This window comes from Plecotus auritus, assembly GCF_963455305.1.
Source record: "Plecotus auritus genome assembly, chromosome: 10".
NCBI lineage: Eukaryota > Metazoa > Chordata > Mammalia > Chiroptera > Vespertilionidae > Plecotus > Plecotus auritus.
In genome coordinates, this window is record NC_137785.1 from 4,147,402 (window position 1) to 4,164,701 (window position 17,300).

The window sequence follows — 17,300 nt, forward strand, 5'->3', positions numbered from 1 at the left end:
CTCGATGCCAGGAGGGGGTGTGCAGGAGGCAGCCGACCCCTGATTCCCTCACCATGATGTTTCCCTCCCCCCCATGGGGAGTGCAGTGTGGTTGTCCCCGGCGGGGCACTGCCGGGTGGGTGGGTGGGTGGCGGCGCGGAGGCCACGGGTGTGGCTGCGTGTCCATTGGCTTTACTGACAAGCAGCCGGCCCCCAGGCAGCGCGCGCCCACCGGAGTGGGGAGTCCCCGCCTCCGCACAGCGGGGGCGCCGGGGCGAGTTGCGGACTAAATGTGTGAAAGGGCTCCTCCGGGCGGGAAGGACGCTGGGCACCAGCCTGCGGTGGGACCTGCAGAGCGCAGGCGGAGGGAACCGGGCGGCGAGCGGGGCTGCGCTCGGGGCCTGCGAACCGGGCAGTCGGAGTCCCTGCAGAAGCACCCACGCAGCGAGGCGGCTGCGGCCCAGAGGCTCTGGAGCAGGCGGGGGAGGCGGGCCGGTGGCCGGGGCGGGGGAGGCAGGCCCAGTGGCTGAGCTCCCAGCCGCCGCCAGGCCTGGCCTCGGGCGCCCCCTGCTGGCTGCACAGCGCCCGGCCAGGTCCAGACCCTGAACCAGATGGACCCGGAGCCCCGCAGCTCCAGCCTTCAGGACAGGGGCCGCCAGAACCGCACCCCCACGACCCTTCACAGCCCATAAAGGCCGGGGCGGCCTGGCCCAAGCCCGACATCGGACCCGCGCGGGCTCCGGAGGCGAATTCGGAGAAAAACAGGAGGCACGCGAAGCGGAATTGAACCGGGAGGCAGGAATGACCCTCCGACAGGCAGGGAGGCCCGGCCCCTGCAAGCCCGTGCTCAGGGCTCGGGCAGCGGTGGTCCGACCCGCGGCAGCTCCGTGGGCGGCAGAGGCCCGCATGCACACCCGCCTGGGCCGGAGCCCGCAGCGCCGGGTCCTGCCCCCTCCCCGAGGCAAACACGCGGAGAAAACGGCAGTTGGCTTTACTTCACCGCCTTCCCCACTTCTTTTAATGTTGTGTTGATCTCAGAGAGTGGAAGGGAGAGCTTGTTCTTGTCCTACTTGTTTTAATAAATATATTGTTATTGGTTGCAGAGAGGGAGAGGGAGAACCATGGATCGGCTGCCTCCTGCACGTCCCCCACTGGGGACCCAGGCATGTGGCCCTGACTGGGAACCGAACCCGAGACCCTTCAGTCCGCAGGCGGACGCTCTATCCCCTGAGCCACACCGGCCAGGGCTGTGTCCTACTTGTTACCGCATTGGCTGCCTCTGTGCGCCTGAGCGGGGATCAAACCTGCAATGTGGAGTGGAGGCTGACACTCACTGAGCTCAGCCAGGGCCCTTCCGCTTCTTTAAAGGCCCGGAAGGCAGCCCCCTCCCCCTCTTCCCCCTCACTAGGCCCCGCATCCTCGGCAGCAGCCCCACTGCTCCCCGGGGACCACTGTCCCAGCACCCAGCCCTGAAGCAGCCGCCTGAGGGCTCCAGGGCCACCCGCCTGCCCGCCCATCCAACCCACCCGGTGCGCTGAGGCCTCCACCCACACCCGCTCCCTCTGCCACCCCCTGGGGGGTCACAGGCCACCCCGGCCGGCTCAGCCGCTCCCTTGGCCGGTGACGCGCTCTGCTCGCGTCCCCTCACCTGTGCCAGGTGTCTGCTGGGCAAGAACAAAGGCTGCTGAGGCGGCACCCCTGCCGGGCACCCCACAGCCCACCCACAGCCCCAGGAGGGTGGGAAACCAGGGGTGCCGCCCCCACAGCCTGGGCCTCCAGGGTGAAGGGCCCCGTGCAGCGGATGGGAACTGTGGGAGCCACGCCCATGAGAATTGCCATTTATTCCCGAAGTTGCCAAAATCATCACCAAGGATTCACCGAGGATGTGCGGGGAGGAGGCTCAACACTGATCAAGGGGCCAGTCAGGAGCGGGAGGAGGGGGACGGGGCCTGCGTCCCTCCTTCTAATGCCTCGGAAGGGTCCCCCTCGGGCCGGCACCTCCCCATCCCCCAGGTCGTTTCTCGGGCGGTGGGGGAGGGGGAAGAGGTGTAGTGTGAGTGGCCCCAGGAGGGAGGGCGCTGGGCCCGCTTCACATGCACTCACAACACTGGTGTCCCCGGGAGCGGGCGGGGCTGGCCAGGCCAAGCCCCCAGCCCCGGCTTATAGGAGGAAGGGGTTAGTGTTGGGGGCCGGAGGGCCCGGGGGCAGGATGGGGGGCAGGCCTGGGCCCCCGCCCAGGGGAGAGATGTACGTCGGTGGCGCCCCCGGGACCGGGGGCCCGGGGCTGAGCCGGAGCTGGTTCAGGGTGAGCGTCGCAGGGGGTGCGGGCTGGAAGGGGTTGGTGACGGAGGGGCCGGTGGCCGGGGCTCCTGCAGGAGAAGAGAGGCGCACAGCACGGTCAGGGCCTGCCCGCGGGAGGGGCCCCCGGCACCCCTGCTCCGAGGCCACTCACCGCTGGGCAGGAAGGGGTTGGAGGCCTTGGCTCCCGGGAGCGTGGGGCCCGGCCGGGTCACCAGGGAGTCCAGGTCCACGAGGGCTGCGTTGGGCCCCAGGAACGACTCCGGCGTCTTCCGTGTGGGCGGCGTGGGGGTCGGGGCAGCCTTGGGCGGGGGGCTCCCCACAGCCTCGGACAGAGAGCCCTCGACCCCGCTCATGTCGAAGGCCCCGGGGCTGCGGGCCGGCACCTCCCCGGCCAGCAGCTGCAGCTCCCCTGGGAGGGCAGAGGCCAGGGTGGAGCGGCAGCGCCAGGCCCACAGCGCGGTGGGAATGGGGCGGGCGGGCTGGGGCTGGGGGCGGGGGGCAGGGGGCAGGGGGCGGGGGGCGGGGGCGGGGGGCGGGGCAGGTGAGGGAGGCTGCGCAGGGCACACACAGGGAGAACCGTGGGGGCGGGAGGCCAGAGACCAGCGAGGGAAGCGAGGGCTGTTGCCCCACTTTGCTCTAAGTCGGCAATCCGAGCACTTAGCACACTGGGCTTTCTCATATGGGCTGCACACCCACCAACTCTGCCCCTGCCTGGGAGGCTCTCGGGGAACAGGCAAGGGGTGGGGGACATGGGGGGCGGGCGGGCGCTCACCTGTGCTGCTCCCTGAGGTCGGCAGGGCTGTGCGTAGTCGGTCAAAGTCAGAGAACTCATCAGGCTCCGCGTCGAAGCCCCCGACCACTGTGGGGGTCACAGGGCCACGGGGTCAGGATGCACACGCAGCTCCCGGGGGCTGCCCTCCCCCGCTCCCTGCGCGGGGATCCCTCCAAACTCTGCCCCGCCCAGGCCTGCCCGGTACCTGCAGTGCCGTTGGCGCTGGGCTTGGCAGGTGACCCCCCCCAGGGGTCCGAGAAGGCCGGGGCTGGGGCCCAGGGATCAGCAGCTGGGGGTCCACCAACCAGGGCCCCACCTGGTGAGAAGGAGGCGCGTGAGGGGCTGGGGCCCACCTGTGGCAGATGGGGTCGGTCTCCTCGAATCTGTGGCGCCGGGGCCCCTGCCCTCACCCCTCTGCGCCAGGCCCCGCCCCGCCCCTCATCAGGTTCAGTGGGCAGTGGGGAGGCCCCCCCTGCCCCAGCCCCGCGCCCTCCCGGCTGCCCGCCCCCTCCGCCAGGCTCTCGTCGGAGCGATCTGAGGCCCAGGACTGCCCGGACCTGGGGCTGGCACTCACCGTCCGAGCTCCCCCACGGGTCAGGGGTGGGCCCTTCTCCAGCTGCAGGGGCCTGGGTCCCACCCCAAGGGTCAGCCGGGGGCCCCGCAGGGGCAGCAGGCCTCCAGGGGTCCCCGGAGGCCGGGGTAGGGGCCGGACCACCCCAGGGGTCAGCAGCTGGAGGAACAGGAGGTCCCCCCCAAGGGTCCGAGGCAGGGGTGGCTGTGGGGATGGCAGTGGCCATGGGTGCTGGGCCCCCCCAGGGGTCTGAAGCCGTCGGAGGAGCCGGGGCCGTAAAGACGTCAGCGAGATCCATGAGGGACGACTGCAGAGAAAGGGGTGAGGGGTGAGCAGGACAGGACGGAGGGGAGACAGCACAGGGTGGCATCCAGAGACAGGGGGACGAGGCCGGCACCCCCGATCCCGGTACCTGAGCCCAGCACCCGGCCCTCCCCACCCTTACCCCCCACCCCCCGCTGTGCCCACCATGGCCCCTGCAGAAATGAGACAGCGGCCAAGGATGCGCCGGCAGGGCTGTCCCCACGCCCTGCACCAAGCCGCTGATGGGTGCACCCGCGTCCACCTGGCCTGGCCGGCGCTGCACCCCCCACCCCCACCCCAGGTTCCCGGTCCCGCCGGTCTCTGGGATGTGGAGGTGACCACCCCCCTCAGGATGCAAGCAGCAAGGAGGCCCGTGGCCACACCAGCCAGGAGCTATGCCGCCCCTCACTGGCCAGGGGTCAGTCCCCACCCTGGGGACCAGCCTCCTGACCCGCAGCCACGGCCTTGCTGGGAAGACACCGGGGACACCCACAGTGCCAGGCTACAGGACAGGCAGCGGGGACGCATCCCCCTGCACCCAGGGCAGGGCCCACACTGGCCTCCTCCCCGCACCCACCTCCTCCCCGCACCCACCTCCTCCAAGCCCACACCCACCTCCTCCCAGCACCCACCTCCTCCCGCACCCACCTCCTCCAAGCCCACACCCACCTCCTCCCCGCACCCACCTCCTCCCCGCACCCACCTCCTCCTGACCCCCGGTCTCCCGCTTGCTCTCCTCTATGGCCATCTGCAGCCTCAGGTCATCCCCACGGCGGATCCGCTCCTCCTGTTTGGGCCACGAAGGCAGGCGGCAGGAGGTCAGGCTGAGTGACCAGACGCCTGAACCCCCTCCCGCCCAGACGAAGGTGACCGAAACTTAAAATGGGATGCGGACGACATGTGGGAAGGGGGGACGGGGCGGCGGGAAGGCGGGATGAGGACACTGCTCGGAGGGCGGGAAGCACAGTTTGCACAGGAGGAGGGGAGGCCCGGCTGCCGGGGAGGGAGAGGCCCTCGCTGTCTGTCTGTCTGACACCTGAGCAGGCGTCACGGGGCTCCGTCCCCCAAGGTCCACAGCCACAGAGGCTGCGGTGCCAGCATGTCAGCGAGGAGGGACGGGGCGGGCGGGCCTGGGGAAGGTCAGAGGCGGTGGGACGGGGCGGGCCCCAGGGCCTGCGGGCGGGCGGGCGGGAGCCTCTCTGACCTTATCGTGCTCCTCTCGGCTCAAACTAAGGGCCAGCTGGAGCTGGACGTCATCCTCGGGGCCGCAGGACGGGGGCTGGGGGAGAGACAGTGTGAGGGCGGGCGGGGGGGAGAGACAGTGTGAGGGCGGGGGGGGGGCTGGGGGAGAGACAGTGTGAGGGCGGGCGGGGGGGGGGGCGGGGGGAGAGACAGTGTGAGGGCGGGGGGGGGCGGGGGGAGAGACAGTGTGAGGGCGGGGGGGGCGGGGGAGAGACAGTGTGAGGGCGGGCGGGGGGGCGGGGGGAGAGACAGTGTGAGGGCGGGGGGGGGGGGGCTGGGGGAGAGACAGTGTGAGGGCGGGCGGGGGGGGCTGGGGGAGAGACAGTGTGAGGGCGGGGGGGGGGGCTGGGGGAGAGACAGTGTGAGGGCGGGCGGGGGGGGCGGGGGGAGAGACGGGGGGGGCGGGGGGAGAGACAGTGTGAGGGCGGGCGGGGGGGGGGCGGGGGGAGAGACAGTGTGAGGGCGGGGGGGGGGGCGGGGGGAGAGAGAGAGGGAGAGGGAGAGAGAGAGAGAGGGAGAGAGGGAGAGGGGAGGCAGACACAGAGATACATACAGACAAAGACAGACAGACTGACACAAAGACACAGAGAAATGGTCCCCAAACTGGGGAGGGGCGGGCAGAGCCAGAGCAGAGCAGAACAAGCCTCCAGGGTGAGGAGGGGAAGGAAGAAGAGGGAGGGGAGGGAAGGGGAGGGGAGGGGAGGGAGAGGAGGAAGGGGAGGGGAGGGAAGGGAGAGAGAATGGAGAGGAGGGCAGGGGAGGGTGGGGAGGGCAGGGGAGGGTAGTGAGGAGAGGGGAGGGGAGGGGAGGGGAGAGAGGGGAGGGGAAGAAGGGGAGGGAAGGGCAGGGGAGGGAGAGGAGGGCAGGGGAGGGAGGGGAGGGAAGTGGAGGGTAGTGAGGAGAGGGGAGGGGAGGGGAGGGGAGGGGAGGGGAGAGAGGGGAGGGGAAGAAGGGGAGGGAAGGGCAGGGGAGGGAGGGGAGGGGAGGGGAGGGAAGGGAGGGGAGAAAAGGGGAGGGAGGGGAGAGGGAGGGAAGGGGGGGAGAGAAGGGAGCCCCAGGGCGGAGGGAGGGAGGCAGCAGAGCACAGGGCCCAGGGTGAGCAGAGACAGGGAGACAGCAGGCCTCCGAGAGGGCAGAGGGCGGGGGGGGGGCGGGGGGAGAGACAGTGTGAGGGCGGGGGGGGGCGGGGGGGGGGCTGGGGGAGAGACAGTGTGAGGGCGGGGGGGGGGGGCTGGGGAGAGACAGTGTGAGGGCGGGCGGGGGGGGCGGGGGGAGAGACAGTGTGAGGGCGGGCGGGGGGGGGCGGGGGGAGAGACAGTGTGAGGGCGGGGCGGGGGGGGGGCGGGGGGAGAGACAGTGTGAGGGCGGGGCGGGGGGGGGCGGGGGGAGAGAGAGAGGGAGAGGGAGAGAGAGAGAGAGGGAGAGAGGGAGAGGGGAGGCAGACACAGAGATACATACAGACAAAGACAGACAGACTGACACAAAGACACAGAGAAATGGTCCCCAAACTGGGGAGGGGCGGGCAGAGCCAGAGCAGAGCAGAACAAGCCTCCAGGGTGAGGAGGGGAAGGAAGAAGAGGGAGGGGAGGGAAGGGGAGGGGAGGGGAGGGAGAGGAGGAAGGGAGGGGAGGGAAGGGAGAGAGAATGGAGGGGAGGGCAGGGGGAGGGTGGGGAGGGCAGGGGGAGGGTAGTGAGGAGAGGGGAGGGGAGGGGAGGGGAGAGAGGGGAGGGGAAGAAGGGGAGGGAAGGGCAGGGGAGGGAGAGGAGGGCAGGGGAGGGAGGGGAGGGAAGTGGAGGGTAGTGAGGAGAGGGGAGGGGAGGGGAGGGGAGGGGAGGGGAGAGAGGGGAGGGGAAGAAGGGGAGGGAAGGGCAGGGGAGGGAGGGGAGGGGAGGGGAGGGAAGGGAGGGGAGAAAAGGGGAGAGGGAGGGGAGGGGAGGGAAGGGGGGGAGAGAAGGGAGCCCCAGGGCGGAGGGAGGGAGGCAGCAGAGCACAGGGCCCAGGGTGAGCAGAGACAGGGAGACAGCAGGCCTCCGAGAGGGCAGAGGGCGGGGGGGGGGGGGGGGGGGGCATGGAGATGGGATGGCAGAACAAAAGTCAAACCTGCGGCCACGCCCACCCCACGCCAGGCCCTGGGTACCTGGTCCGCCTCCTCCTTGCTCATGGCCAAGGCCAGCTGCAGCTGCAGCTCCTCCTCCCCGCTGCTCTGCGGCCACGCCTGCTCGGCCTCGGGCGGGCCCCCCGAGCCCACTGCTGCTGAGGAGGCTGGGGAAGGGGTGGCCAGTGAGACAGAGAAGACAGGGAGCCCCAGAGCCCGACCTCCTGCTTCCAGCCCAGCCGCCCCAAAGCCCATCTGGGGCCCAGACCCCAGGCTCCCTAGGAGTGGGGGAGGGGCCTGAGCTGAGCCCCCACAGCCCCACTGGGAGGACAGGCCAGGGAAGGACAGCCTGCAGAGGGGGGACTTGGGGGACCTCTGTGCACGTCCCGGGGGGCCAGGCCTCGCTGTCCAGGGCTGGCTGACAGCTAAGGTCCGTGGGCATTCGGGAGTCATGGACGAAGGAAGGATGGAGAGACGGGAGGAGCTGAGGGGAGGCTGGGGCAGGCGACAGGAGCTGAGCCGACCAGACCACCCTGCCCCTCCCACCTAGCCCGAGGCCCAGCAGAGGCTCCTGGAGAAGCAGAGGCACCAGGGCAGCAGCGCCCCACTCAGAGCCCCAGGCCATCCCCACTCAGCCCCAGGCCATCCGCACTCAGAACCCCAGGCCATCCCCACTCAGCCCCAGGCCATCCCCACTCAGAGCCCCAGGCCATCCCCACTCAGAGCCCCAGGCCATCCCCACTCAGCCCCAGGCCATCCCCACTCAGAGCCCCAGGCCATCCCCACTCAGAGCCCCAGGCCATCCCCACTCAGCCCCAGGCCATCCGCACTCAGAACCCCAGGCCATCCCCACTCAGCTCCAGGCCATCCCCACTCAGCCCCAGGCCATCCGCACTCAGCCCCAGGCCATCCGCACTCAGCCCCAGGCCATCCCCACTCAGCCCCAGGCCATCCGCACTCAGCCCCAGGCCATCCGCACTCAGCCCCAGGCCATCCCCACTCAGCCCCAGGCCATCCCCACTCAGCCCCAGGCCATCCCCACTCAGCCCCAGGCCATCCCCACTCAGCCCCAGGCCATCCCCACTCAGAGCCCCAGGCCATCCCCACTCAGAGCCCCAGGCCATCCCCACTCAGAGCCCCAGGCCATCCCCACTCAGAGCCCGAGGCCATCCCCACTCAGCCCCAGGCCATCCCCACTCAGAGCCCCAGGCCATCCCCACTCAGAGCCAGAGCCCCAGGCCATCCCCACTCAGAGCCCCAGGCCATCCCCACTCAGCCCCAGGCCATCCCCACTCAGCCCCAGGCCATCCCCACTCAGAGCTCCAGGCCAACGGCGCCCTGCCCGGAGGCTCCTGGCCCCCTCCACGGCCCCCAGGGCTCGGTCAGCAAACCCCCTCGTGGGCCCATAAGCCAAAAAAGGGTTTCATTGTTTAAGTGGTTGGGAGAGAAAAATCAAAAGATGAATAATATCTCAAGTCCCTGAGAAAAGCTCACACAACTGACACCTCAAGGTCTGAGCCTCACCCCTGCGCCTCGAGGGGCGGCCCTGAGGGCAAAGCAGCAGCTGAGAGCCCTCCTCCCCCGGCCTGGGGGAGTGAGTCCCGGGCGGGCGTGTCCCTGTCCTCCAAGTGGGTGCTGGCCGCCCCCCCCGCCCCGTGGCCTGGGCGTGTCCCTGACCTCCGAGTGGGTGCTGGTCCCCTGTGACCTGGGCACCCGTGTCCCTGACCTCCGAGTGGGTGCTGGTCCCCTGTGACCTGGGCACCCGTGTCCCTGACCTCCGAGTGGGTGCTGGTCCCCTGTGACCTGGGCACATGTGTCCCTGACCTCCGAGTGGGTGCTGGTCCCCTGTGACCTGGGCACCCGTGTCCCTGACCTCCGAGTGGGTGCTGGTCCCCTGTGACCTGGGCACCCGTGTCCCTGACCTCCGAGTGGGTGCTGGTCCCCTGTGACCTGGGCACATGTGTCCCTGACCTCCGAGTGGGTGCTGGTCCCATGACCTGGGCACCCGTGTCCCTGACCTCCGAATGGGTGCTGGTCCCGTGACCTGGGCACCCGTGTCCCTGACCTCCGAATGGGTGCTGGTCCCATGACCTGGGCACCCGTGTCCCTGACCTCCGAGTGGGTGCTGGGCGGAGAGCAATGTGACAGGTCCGAGCAGAACGCCAGCCCTCCCAACACGCCAGGCTCCTGCGCCAGGCAGGGGTCACGGCTCCCCGGGCATCTGTCCTTCCCGCAGGCCCCAGTGCCTCCGCCTCCTGTCATTGCTCACCAAGACTCCTCTGCACCCCGTTGTCCACAGGCACCCCCTCCCCACCGCCTGGAACTGCCCGGCCCCTCGGGTCCCCGGGCCCCACCAGGTCACTGTCCCGGCGACGTGAACCGAGTCTAGGCCGTGTGGCCCACCGCGCCGACGCCCGTCTGCCCAGGACACACGCCTTCCCCCGCAGTGGTCAAACGGGAAGCTCCCGAGGATGTGGCCTTCCACGGGGGGACACACGCAGACGCCCCAGTGCCTCTGTTCCCAATGCTGGTCACCACCCCCAAACTGAGCTCGCTTACCCCACCACCAACTTCTTGAAGTTCAACAGCGGGTCCTGCCTCCAGCTGCTCCCCCACCACCGCTGGGCTGGGCCTCACCCGGCCTCCGGGGCCTCGGGCCACCTGCTCCTCCCCGGCCAGGCTGCTCGGGGGGCGCGCCCTCCCCCGGGGCTGTCCCTGACCACGGGGCTGGGGAGCCCTCTCCCCTCCGCGGCACTCTCTCCTCCCGGGCACTGCCACTGGCAGACAGGACTGTGCGCACCCAGCCCGCTCCAGGGCCCGGCTGCTGCGCAGGGCACAGCTCAGCTGGCACCTGGGGGTGGGCGCAGGTGAGGAGGGCCAGGAGCAGCGGGGCGGGGCGGGGGGCGGCCAGCTGCGGGGCCACGGGGCACGGCTCACCCGTGGCCGTCTGCGCCAGCTTCTCCTTGGTCTTGAGCGCGTGGGCTCGCTCCTCCCGCAGCCGGTCCTCGTCGCGCAGCAGGGCCACCAGCTGCTTGGCCTTCTCTCGCACGTTGACGCCCTGGTCCTTGCCGTCGCGGTCCACGTACTGGAAGTCCTTGAGCGTCTGCACGGCGTACATGTTCTCCTTGCACTGCTGCGACACGCGCTCCGAGCCCGTCTTGATGAGGTACTCCATCAGCGTCATGGCCTGGGGGGGGGGGGGGGGCACCGCGGTCACTCAGGTCCCAGCGCCAGCCCCGGGCCTGCCCACACGACACAGGGCCACAGCCTGAGGGGAAGGCGGCGCTGACCGTGCCCCCGCGGGACCTGACGCACGGGGCCCGGAGCGACCGCGGCACCAGCACAGCAGAACCCACACGGCAGGGCCAGACAGCAGCTCCACAGAGCGGCCGCCACCCAGCCCCGGGCCTCCGGAGGCGGACCCAGCCGCTGTGAGACGCAAATCTAAAGTGTATGGAGACAGATGACTGCCGTCCAGGCCAGGTCGCCTTCCCCACCACCAGAACCCGTTCCCACAGACCCGAGCCAGACCGCCCCTCTCGTCCCGCCCCCTTGGCACTGCTTTCTCCACGTCCCGGCACCACCCTGCGCCCCCACCGCCCCCTCCCACCCTGTGCCCTCCGCAGTCCCAGCACCACCCTGCACCCCCACCGCCCCATCCCACCCTGCGCCCTCCGCAGTCCCAGCACCACCCTGTGCCCCCACCGCCCCCCTCCCACCCTGTGCCCTCCGCAGTCCCAGCACCACCCTGCACCCCCACCGCCCCCTCCCACCCTGCGCCCTCCGCAGTCCCAGCACCACCCTGCACCCCCACCGCCCCCTCCCACCCTGTGCCCTCCGCAGTCCCAGCACCACCCTGTGCCCCCACCGCCCCCTCCCGCCCCGCCCCCTTGGCACTGCCTTCCCTCCAGCCCTCCCTCTCTGTCGGTGGCTAGGGCGGAGCAGCCACAACTGTGAGTGGGAAACTTCACACCAACATGCTGGGCAGCCACAGGGGACGGGGGCGGGGGAGGAGGAACTGCCTTTGGTGCCTTTCCGAGTCACATCAACTGGGGGGCGGGCAGTGGCAGGCCTCTGCGGTCCGGGAGCCTGCGGCCCTGGAGAAGGCACACCTTAGAACTCGCAGGCCGTCCCAGGGGCTGCCCAGAGCCCCCAAACCCACACAGGGAAGAGCTGGGGGAGGGCCTGGCACGGAGGCAAGCCCTCGAACCGGTGACCTCTGCGGGAGCCCTGCTCCGGCCACTGACACGGGAGCCAGACCGGCCTGGCACGGCCCGAAGGCGTGTCGCAGGTTAGTCTTTAACTGGCCCTCCAGGTGTGCGCGTTGGAGGAGAGAGGGAAGGACAAGTCACACCCGTGGAGGCGGGAGGCGGGAGGCGGCTCTGAACCCTGCCGGCCCTGCTCCCCACACGTGACACAGCCCCCCTGGCGGAGGGCACCCCGCTCACCCGTCATGGGACCCACAAGTGCCAGGAAACGGCCTCGCCTCGTCCTGGGCGCACCCTGTGTGAACGAACCCTGACAATGTTCATTCCAGAGCTGGGGACTTAGGGATTGTGGTGAAGACGGTGAACCCGGAAACGACCCTAACACCCCTCCCCCCTCCCCAGGCAACAGGCTGCCGGGTACGGGCACGCTGCCATGTGGTCATCCGAATGGCTGCCACACGCGTCAGCCTCCCACACGGCGGGAGCGATGGGGGCCGACCCGAGAACCGCTGCGAGAAGCTCTAGAACAATCTCAGCGGACAGCGGGCAGGGCCTGTGCCGGGGTGGCCGCAATGGGCAGTGGGGACGTGCTGTGCAAGCAGCAGCGAGACAGCGCCGCCGTCCCCATCCCCGAAAGCAGCCGCCGAGCCGCCGGGGCTCCAGGGGGGAAGCATGCCAGCTTTCTGCCCCGCCCCCACCGCTGTGCCCCACAGAACAGACACACTGCACGCCCAGAGGCCTGGCCTCGTGCCGATAAAGTTTTATTTACAAACAGGCGGGGGCCGGATTGGGCCCCTGGCTGCAGTTTGCTGCCCAGACCCCACACTCCTGGGACAGGCAGATGACACAGCCAAGTCAAGGGGCTCCGGGGCTCCCCTCCCAGTGCCAGCACACGGGGGCCGAGCCTCTCTGCCTCCGTTTCCTCCCCTGAAACATGGAGACGGGAAAGTGCCGCCACTGTTCCCTGCCTCAGGCGGGGCCTCGCACACGGCCATCCCGCCCTCCAGGCCACACCCCGTCCCCCGCCCGCCCTCTCTCACCTAAACCCAAAGGCTCGCCCGGAAATGATCACAGACTGACTCAACAATGACCCAATCGCGGTCTGTCGGGCGGGCAGGGACCCGGGCCACAGGAAGCAGGTGAGATGCTCCCGGTACCGCCACATGATCATCGGCCGCTGCGCCCACCGACCTCCCTGCTCCGTGACGGTGACCCCAGGCCTCCGTCCACCTCAACGGGGAACCAGCGCTGCCTCCACAGGACAGAGCGTGGCCCGCGCAGGCCCCAGGCGCGTCCACCACGGAGCAGGCCCGCACCCCACGGTTCCTGAGGAAGGGACGGCAGGAGGCCCCTCCAACAGTCCTGGGCCGGACCCGCACACGGAGGGAGGTCCAGGGACTGCCGAGGCCGCACGCCCGCAGGGGGGCCTGGCCGCCAACCCAAGCCCCCGCCCTCGGCCGCGCCTTTACCCAGAGCAGCAAACGGGAGGCCAGCCTGAGCGCTGCCGGCCGTCGGTCTGGCCCTGGGGAAGGGTGCGTGCGTGCACCGCTGGGGCGCGTGGACGGCACTGCCGCCACATTTCTCCAGTGACACGCTCAGGCGTCCTGCAACCCAGAAATCCCTGTCCCACGTGGCCACGCAGGAATGCCGAAGGCTGCTGAAACCGGTTTGGCTCAGTGGATAGAGCGTCGGCCTGCGGACTGAAGGGTCCCGGGTTCGATTCCGGTCAAGGGCATGTACCTTGGTTGCGGGCACATCCCCAGTGGGAGGTGTGCAGGAGGCAGCTGATCGATGTTTCTCTCTCATCGATGTTTCTAGCTCTCTATCCCTCTCCCTTCTTCTCTGCAAAATATCAATAAAATATATTAAAAAAAAAAAGAATGCCGAAGGCAGTCGTGTTTGTGCAGCTGGTCCCGCCAAGCAGGGTCAGCCCCCACACAGGCTGCGACGCGCTCGTTTAAAAAAGTCCTTCATGTCCCCACGGGGCCTCATGGCTAGGACCCGGCCTTGTTTCCCTACGAAAAGCGGTGTAAACGGCGTGCAGTAAAGCCACGCTCTAAGGTACAGCCCTGATTCCCACAAGGGCATGTGGCCACGGAAGCGCCCGAGGTCCGTCCGTGGCCCCACGTGGCTCGGACGTCCACAGACAGGGCCCCGCAGGAGGACAGAGGCTGCGGCCACGGCCCGGCCGGAGGGAACTGGACGGGGGCAGGGGACGGACGTGATGCACCTGCTCAGGCCTCCCGGTGCGTGACTCCTGGAAGGAGTGGCCACTCTTCAAGAATCAGTTAAAATCAAACCCTACGACGTCCCGTTTGTGGCCACCACGCAACGCGAGCGACCTCTTACGGGAAGACGCGGGCTCTGGCTCCTCCGGAAGCCGGCTCGGCCGCGGCCTGTCCGGAGCACCCGCCCTCGCGCCCCAGCCGAGCCCCGCGCCCGCCCACGGGTTTGTCTGCGCGTGACCCCCGCCTGCCCCCCGCCTGCCGGCAGGCACTGACCTTGTAGACGTGCCGCCAGTTCTTGCCGTGGTCGTTGAGCCGCTTCCAGATCATGCTCATGATCTCCGAGAAGGCGACGACGTTGTAGGTGAGGTCGGCGATCTCGGACATGAGCGAGCTGGACGGGCCCCAGGGGTCGTTGCTCGTGGCCTCGCGGACCTTGATCTCGGCCTCCGAGTAGTTGTGGACGATGTTTTTCATCTGGCGCCGCAGCGACGAGGTCGACATGGCGGACGGTGGTGGCGCCAGGGGCGGGCCCCCCGGGTCGTGGGCAGAGGGGGCGGCTGGAGGAGGGAGGCAGTGCAGGGCGGGCAGGTCACCGCATCTGAGGAGAAGAGGGGGGCTTGGAAACACACGGGGCCCAGGCCGAACCCTGCCCTCGAGGGCCCCCTGCCAGCCACGGGAAGGACGGGTCCTCCGTGACCACGGAGGCTCCGGCCCTGGTCCCCCCCCTCCAGTTTAGTCGCCACCCCTCCCCCCGTCCATTTCGGTTCCTCAAACGTGCTCAGCCCCTTCCTGCTCGGGGCCCCTGCTCACCGAGGCGAGCAGTGACAGACGGGGCCCAGGGGACACACCAGCGCGGCACTTCCTGGCCCGCCACCTGGGTGGGCTGAGAACTCCCGCACCTCAGCTTTCTTCTCTGTGAAACGGGGCTCCCCCGGCACCTCAGGGAGCTGCGCGGACCGGGGCGCGGGAGCAGGCTGCCCGTGTGGGCAGCGTCCTGAGCTGGTCCCCTGCCCTCCCTCTCCCTAGTCACCGGTCACTCCCACTCTGCCCCAGGGCGCCACTTCCCAGATCTTCAACAGCCAGACACCGCGGCCTCCTCCGCTGGGAGGGCCTCCGGGGCCCCTTCGCCTGTGACGGCGCATCTGCCTGACTCTGGGGCTCAGACCCCCACCAGGCCCGGGGGCAGAGACCTTATCCCTGGACACTGCTTTTCCCATCAGAGCAGCTGGCCCGGACGGAAGAGCCTTTCAATAAACTGGAAGGGCGGGGGGGGGGCAGGAAACACCTCTGGAGCAGGGTGGAGGGGCAGAACCCCAGGCAGAGGCAGGGACACACACAGAGGGGGCGAGGAAGGGCGTGAGGCGGAGGCTCAGGAGGAGATAAGGCGCAGCGCAGGCCTGGGCTGCGTCCTCGCTGGGAGGCAGAGTCCATTATCTCACTTAACACTTCAGGGCAGCTGCGTTCTCGTTCTCGCAGGCGCCTCAGGCCAGGGGCGGTTCAGTATTCCAGCCAAGGCCACCCGCTGGGCGGGCCTGGGCCCCAGAAGTAGTTATACCTTTAAATGGGGACCAGGGTGGCGGGAAAGAATCAAAGGGCGAGCATCGGGCAAACGGGACAACCCCAGCAGTCCCTCCCCGGCCCTGACCCCGCGCCCCGCGCTCCTCTAAGTGCTGGACACACAGTAACTCAACGAATCCTCCCAAGTCCATGACTCATGGCACCTCACGGGGCGGGGGTAGGGGGGAAGGGACGACCAAGGCCCAGGGCGCTGACTCCCTCGGCCCAGGACGCAGGCCTTAGCTGGGAGCAGCCTGGCTCCAGAGCAGGCTCTGAGCACCACCATCCATCGCTTCGGCAACCCGCCGCCTCGACAGACACCCGCTGAGCCCGCCCCCAGCTGAGGCCCACGAGCGGAGGCCCAGGCACTGGGGAGAGATGTGAAGAGCTGGAGAGAGACGGCCACGGCCCACGGCCAGGCACACCTGGACAAGAGATGATGTGGGAAGACTGACAGTGTGGGAAAGGGAATGAGAGAGACGGGAAAGAGGAACAGAGAAAGCGGGCAGAGGGGCTACCCAGGCAAGGTGACATGGGCAGGGTCCCAACCGGCCTCGGGCCCTGAGCCCCAGAGAGGCGGGGAGGCAGGAAGAGAAAAGCAAAATGACAAAACGCAGCAGGGACCTGGGGCTGACCAACGCGAGGCGAGGAAAAGCCCTGTGACAGCGCGCGGAGGGAATCTGGGCCCGCACCCTGGCCATCTGCTCCCGGCAGCCTCTGCTGTGCGACGCGGGAGAAGCCCCCACCGGGCAGGGCTGATGGCAGGCACATCCAGTGTGCCAGGCGAGCGGGCAGTTCTCAGAGGAAACCCAAGCATTTCCCCAAGGGGGCATCGGAAGACCCCCCGCCCCGACCCCCGACCCCGTGTGCTTACGGGGAGCACAACCAGCTCGCTAAGGTCCCACCCACGCTGCTTAGCAGGAGACCACGCTGCTTAGCTCTTCAAAGAGTGGGAGAGCATCCTTCCATTCAAAAAAGGGTGGGGGCTGGACAAAATTCTCCAGGAGCCCCTCAAAATGACCGACATCTACATGGCAGGACAGAGACCCTGCAGCGGGGGGGGGGGGGCAGGGCTCCCCGCGGTCAACGACACGCTTTCTACCTGCCGGACAGTGTCGGGCTCGTCACCGGCACCCCCTACGCCCAGCGAGCAGCGGCCCGAGGAGCAGCAGCTGCAAACACCCCAACGCCCCAGGCCCCGGGCGCGGCGAGGTGGCGGCAGGAGGCACCATAGACATCACAGGCGAGCGAGCAGCGGGCCTGGTTCCGGAGCCCGGATCGCCAGCACCAGACTCGGGGGCCTGGGGGAGGGGCGGGCCCGAGCCCCAGCCACCGGCCCGCGGAGAGGGGCTCGCGGCGCGAGGGCAGGGGACAGGGCAGGGACAGAGACACCTGGTGACCGAGGACACGGACGCCCGGAGCGAGACGTGAGCAGAAATCGTGACCACCAGACACGCAGACGCGCGGGGACAGTGCTTTGTAAAACGGCGAAACAGGCACGGCACGAGCAAGGCCGAGGCGGTGACAGAGACAGACGCCAAGACGGAGACGCGGGCGGTGCAGGCCCACCCGGCGCCGAGACGCCACGGCCGCGGAGGCGACCGGGGACCGGCAGACGCCCGCGCCCCGGCCCGTGCCCGGCCCGCGCTCACCTCGGCCCCCTCACGCCGGGCTCCGGGGGGTCATGGCGGGCAGCCCCCTGCCCCGCTCGGCCTCGGTGTCGCGGGGCGCGCGCCGAGCCGCGGGCAGCGGAGGCGGGAACGCGCTCGGGCGGACACGCGGACGCACGGAGGACCGCACGACGACGGCCCCGCCGCCCGGCGCCCGGGAGGGGCGCGGAGAGCCGGGCGGGGAAGGGGAGCCTCCAAGCGGACGGGAAGCAACCGAAAGAGGCGACGGACCGGAAGCGGAAGTGGCCGCGAGCCCCTCCCGGCGCCCACTACCGAGTCTGCGCGGCACCGGCTTCCTTGGCCCTACCCACCGGCACAACGTCACTTCCGGCGCGCGAGGCCCGGTTGACAGGCTTCGCCAGCCTCACTTCCG

The 17,300-nt window shown here is 69.7% G+C and overlaps 1 protein-coding gene across 2 annotated transcripts; it reads right to left on the bottom strand.

Moving 5' to 3' along the window:
• Positions 1 to 1,801: 1,801 nt before the first annotated feature.
• Positions 1,802 to 17,166, bottom strand: EPN1 (epsin 1). Of its 2 annotated transcripts, XM_080645008.1 has the most exons (11): positions 16,910 to 17,166; positions 13,974 to 14,298; positions 10,202 to 10,451; positions 7,307 to 7,431; positions 5,131 to 5,205; positions 4,630 to 4,713; positions 3,627 to 3,930; positions 3,258 to 3,368; positions 3,053 to 3,139; positions 2,432 to 2,689; positions 1,802 to 2,348 (listed from the first exon to the last, which is right to left on the bottom strand). In XM_080645008.1, the coding sequence occupies exons 2-11, from the start codon at positions 14,199 to 14,201 to the stop codon at positions 2,140 to 2,142; spliced, it is 1,731 nt and encodes a 576-aa protein (XP_080501134.1). In that variant the 5' UTR covers positions 14,202 to 14,298; positions 16,910 to 17,166; the 3' UTR covers positions 1,802 to 2,139. The 2 variants fall into 2 exon arrangements, with proteins under 2 accessions (XP_080501134.1, XP_080501135.1); XM_080645009.1 differs by lacking the exon at positions 5,131 to 5,205 and having other exon boundaries at positions 16,910 to 17,145.
• Positions 17,167 to 17,300: the final 134 nt, after the last annotated feature.

Bases quoted from the DNA above. Each gene is read 5' to 3' on its own strand.
- EPN1 (XM_080645008.1), bottom strand. From the start codon at position 14,201: ATGTCGACCTCGTCGCTGCGGCGCCAGATGAAAAACATCGTCCACAAC. The intron at 3,369-3,626 runs GTGAGTGCCAGC...CCTTCTCACCAG, and splicing joins CCCGTGGGGGAGCTCGGACG to GTGGGGCCCTGGTTGGTGGA. The intron at 2,690-3,052 runs GTGAGCGCCCGC...CTGCCCTCCCAG, and splicing joins GACCTCAGGGAGCAGCACAG to GGGAGCTGCAGCTGCTGGCC.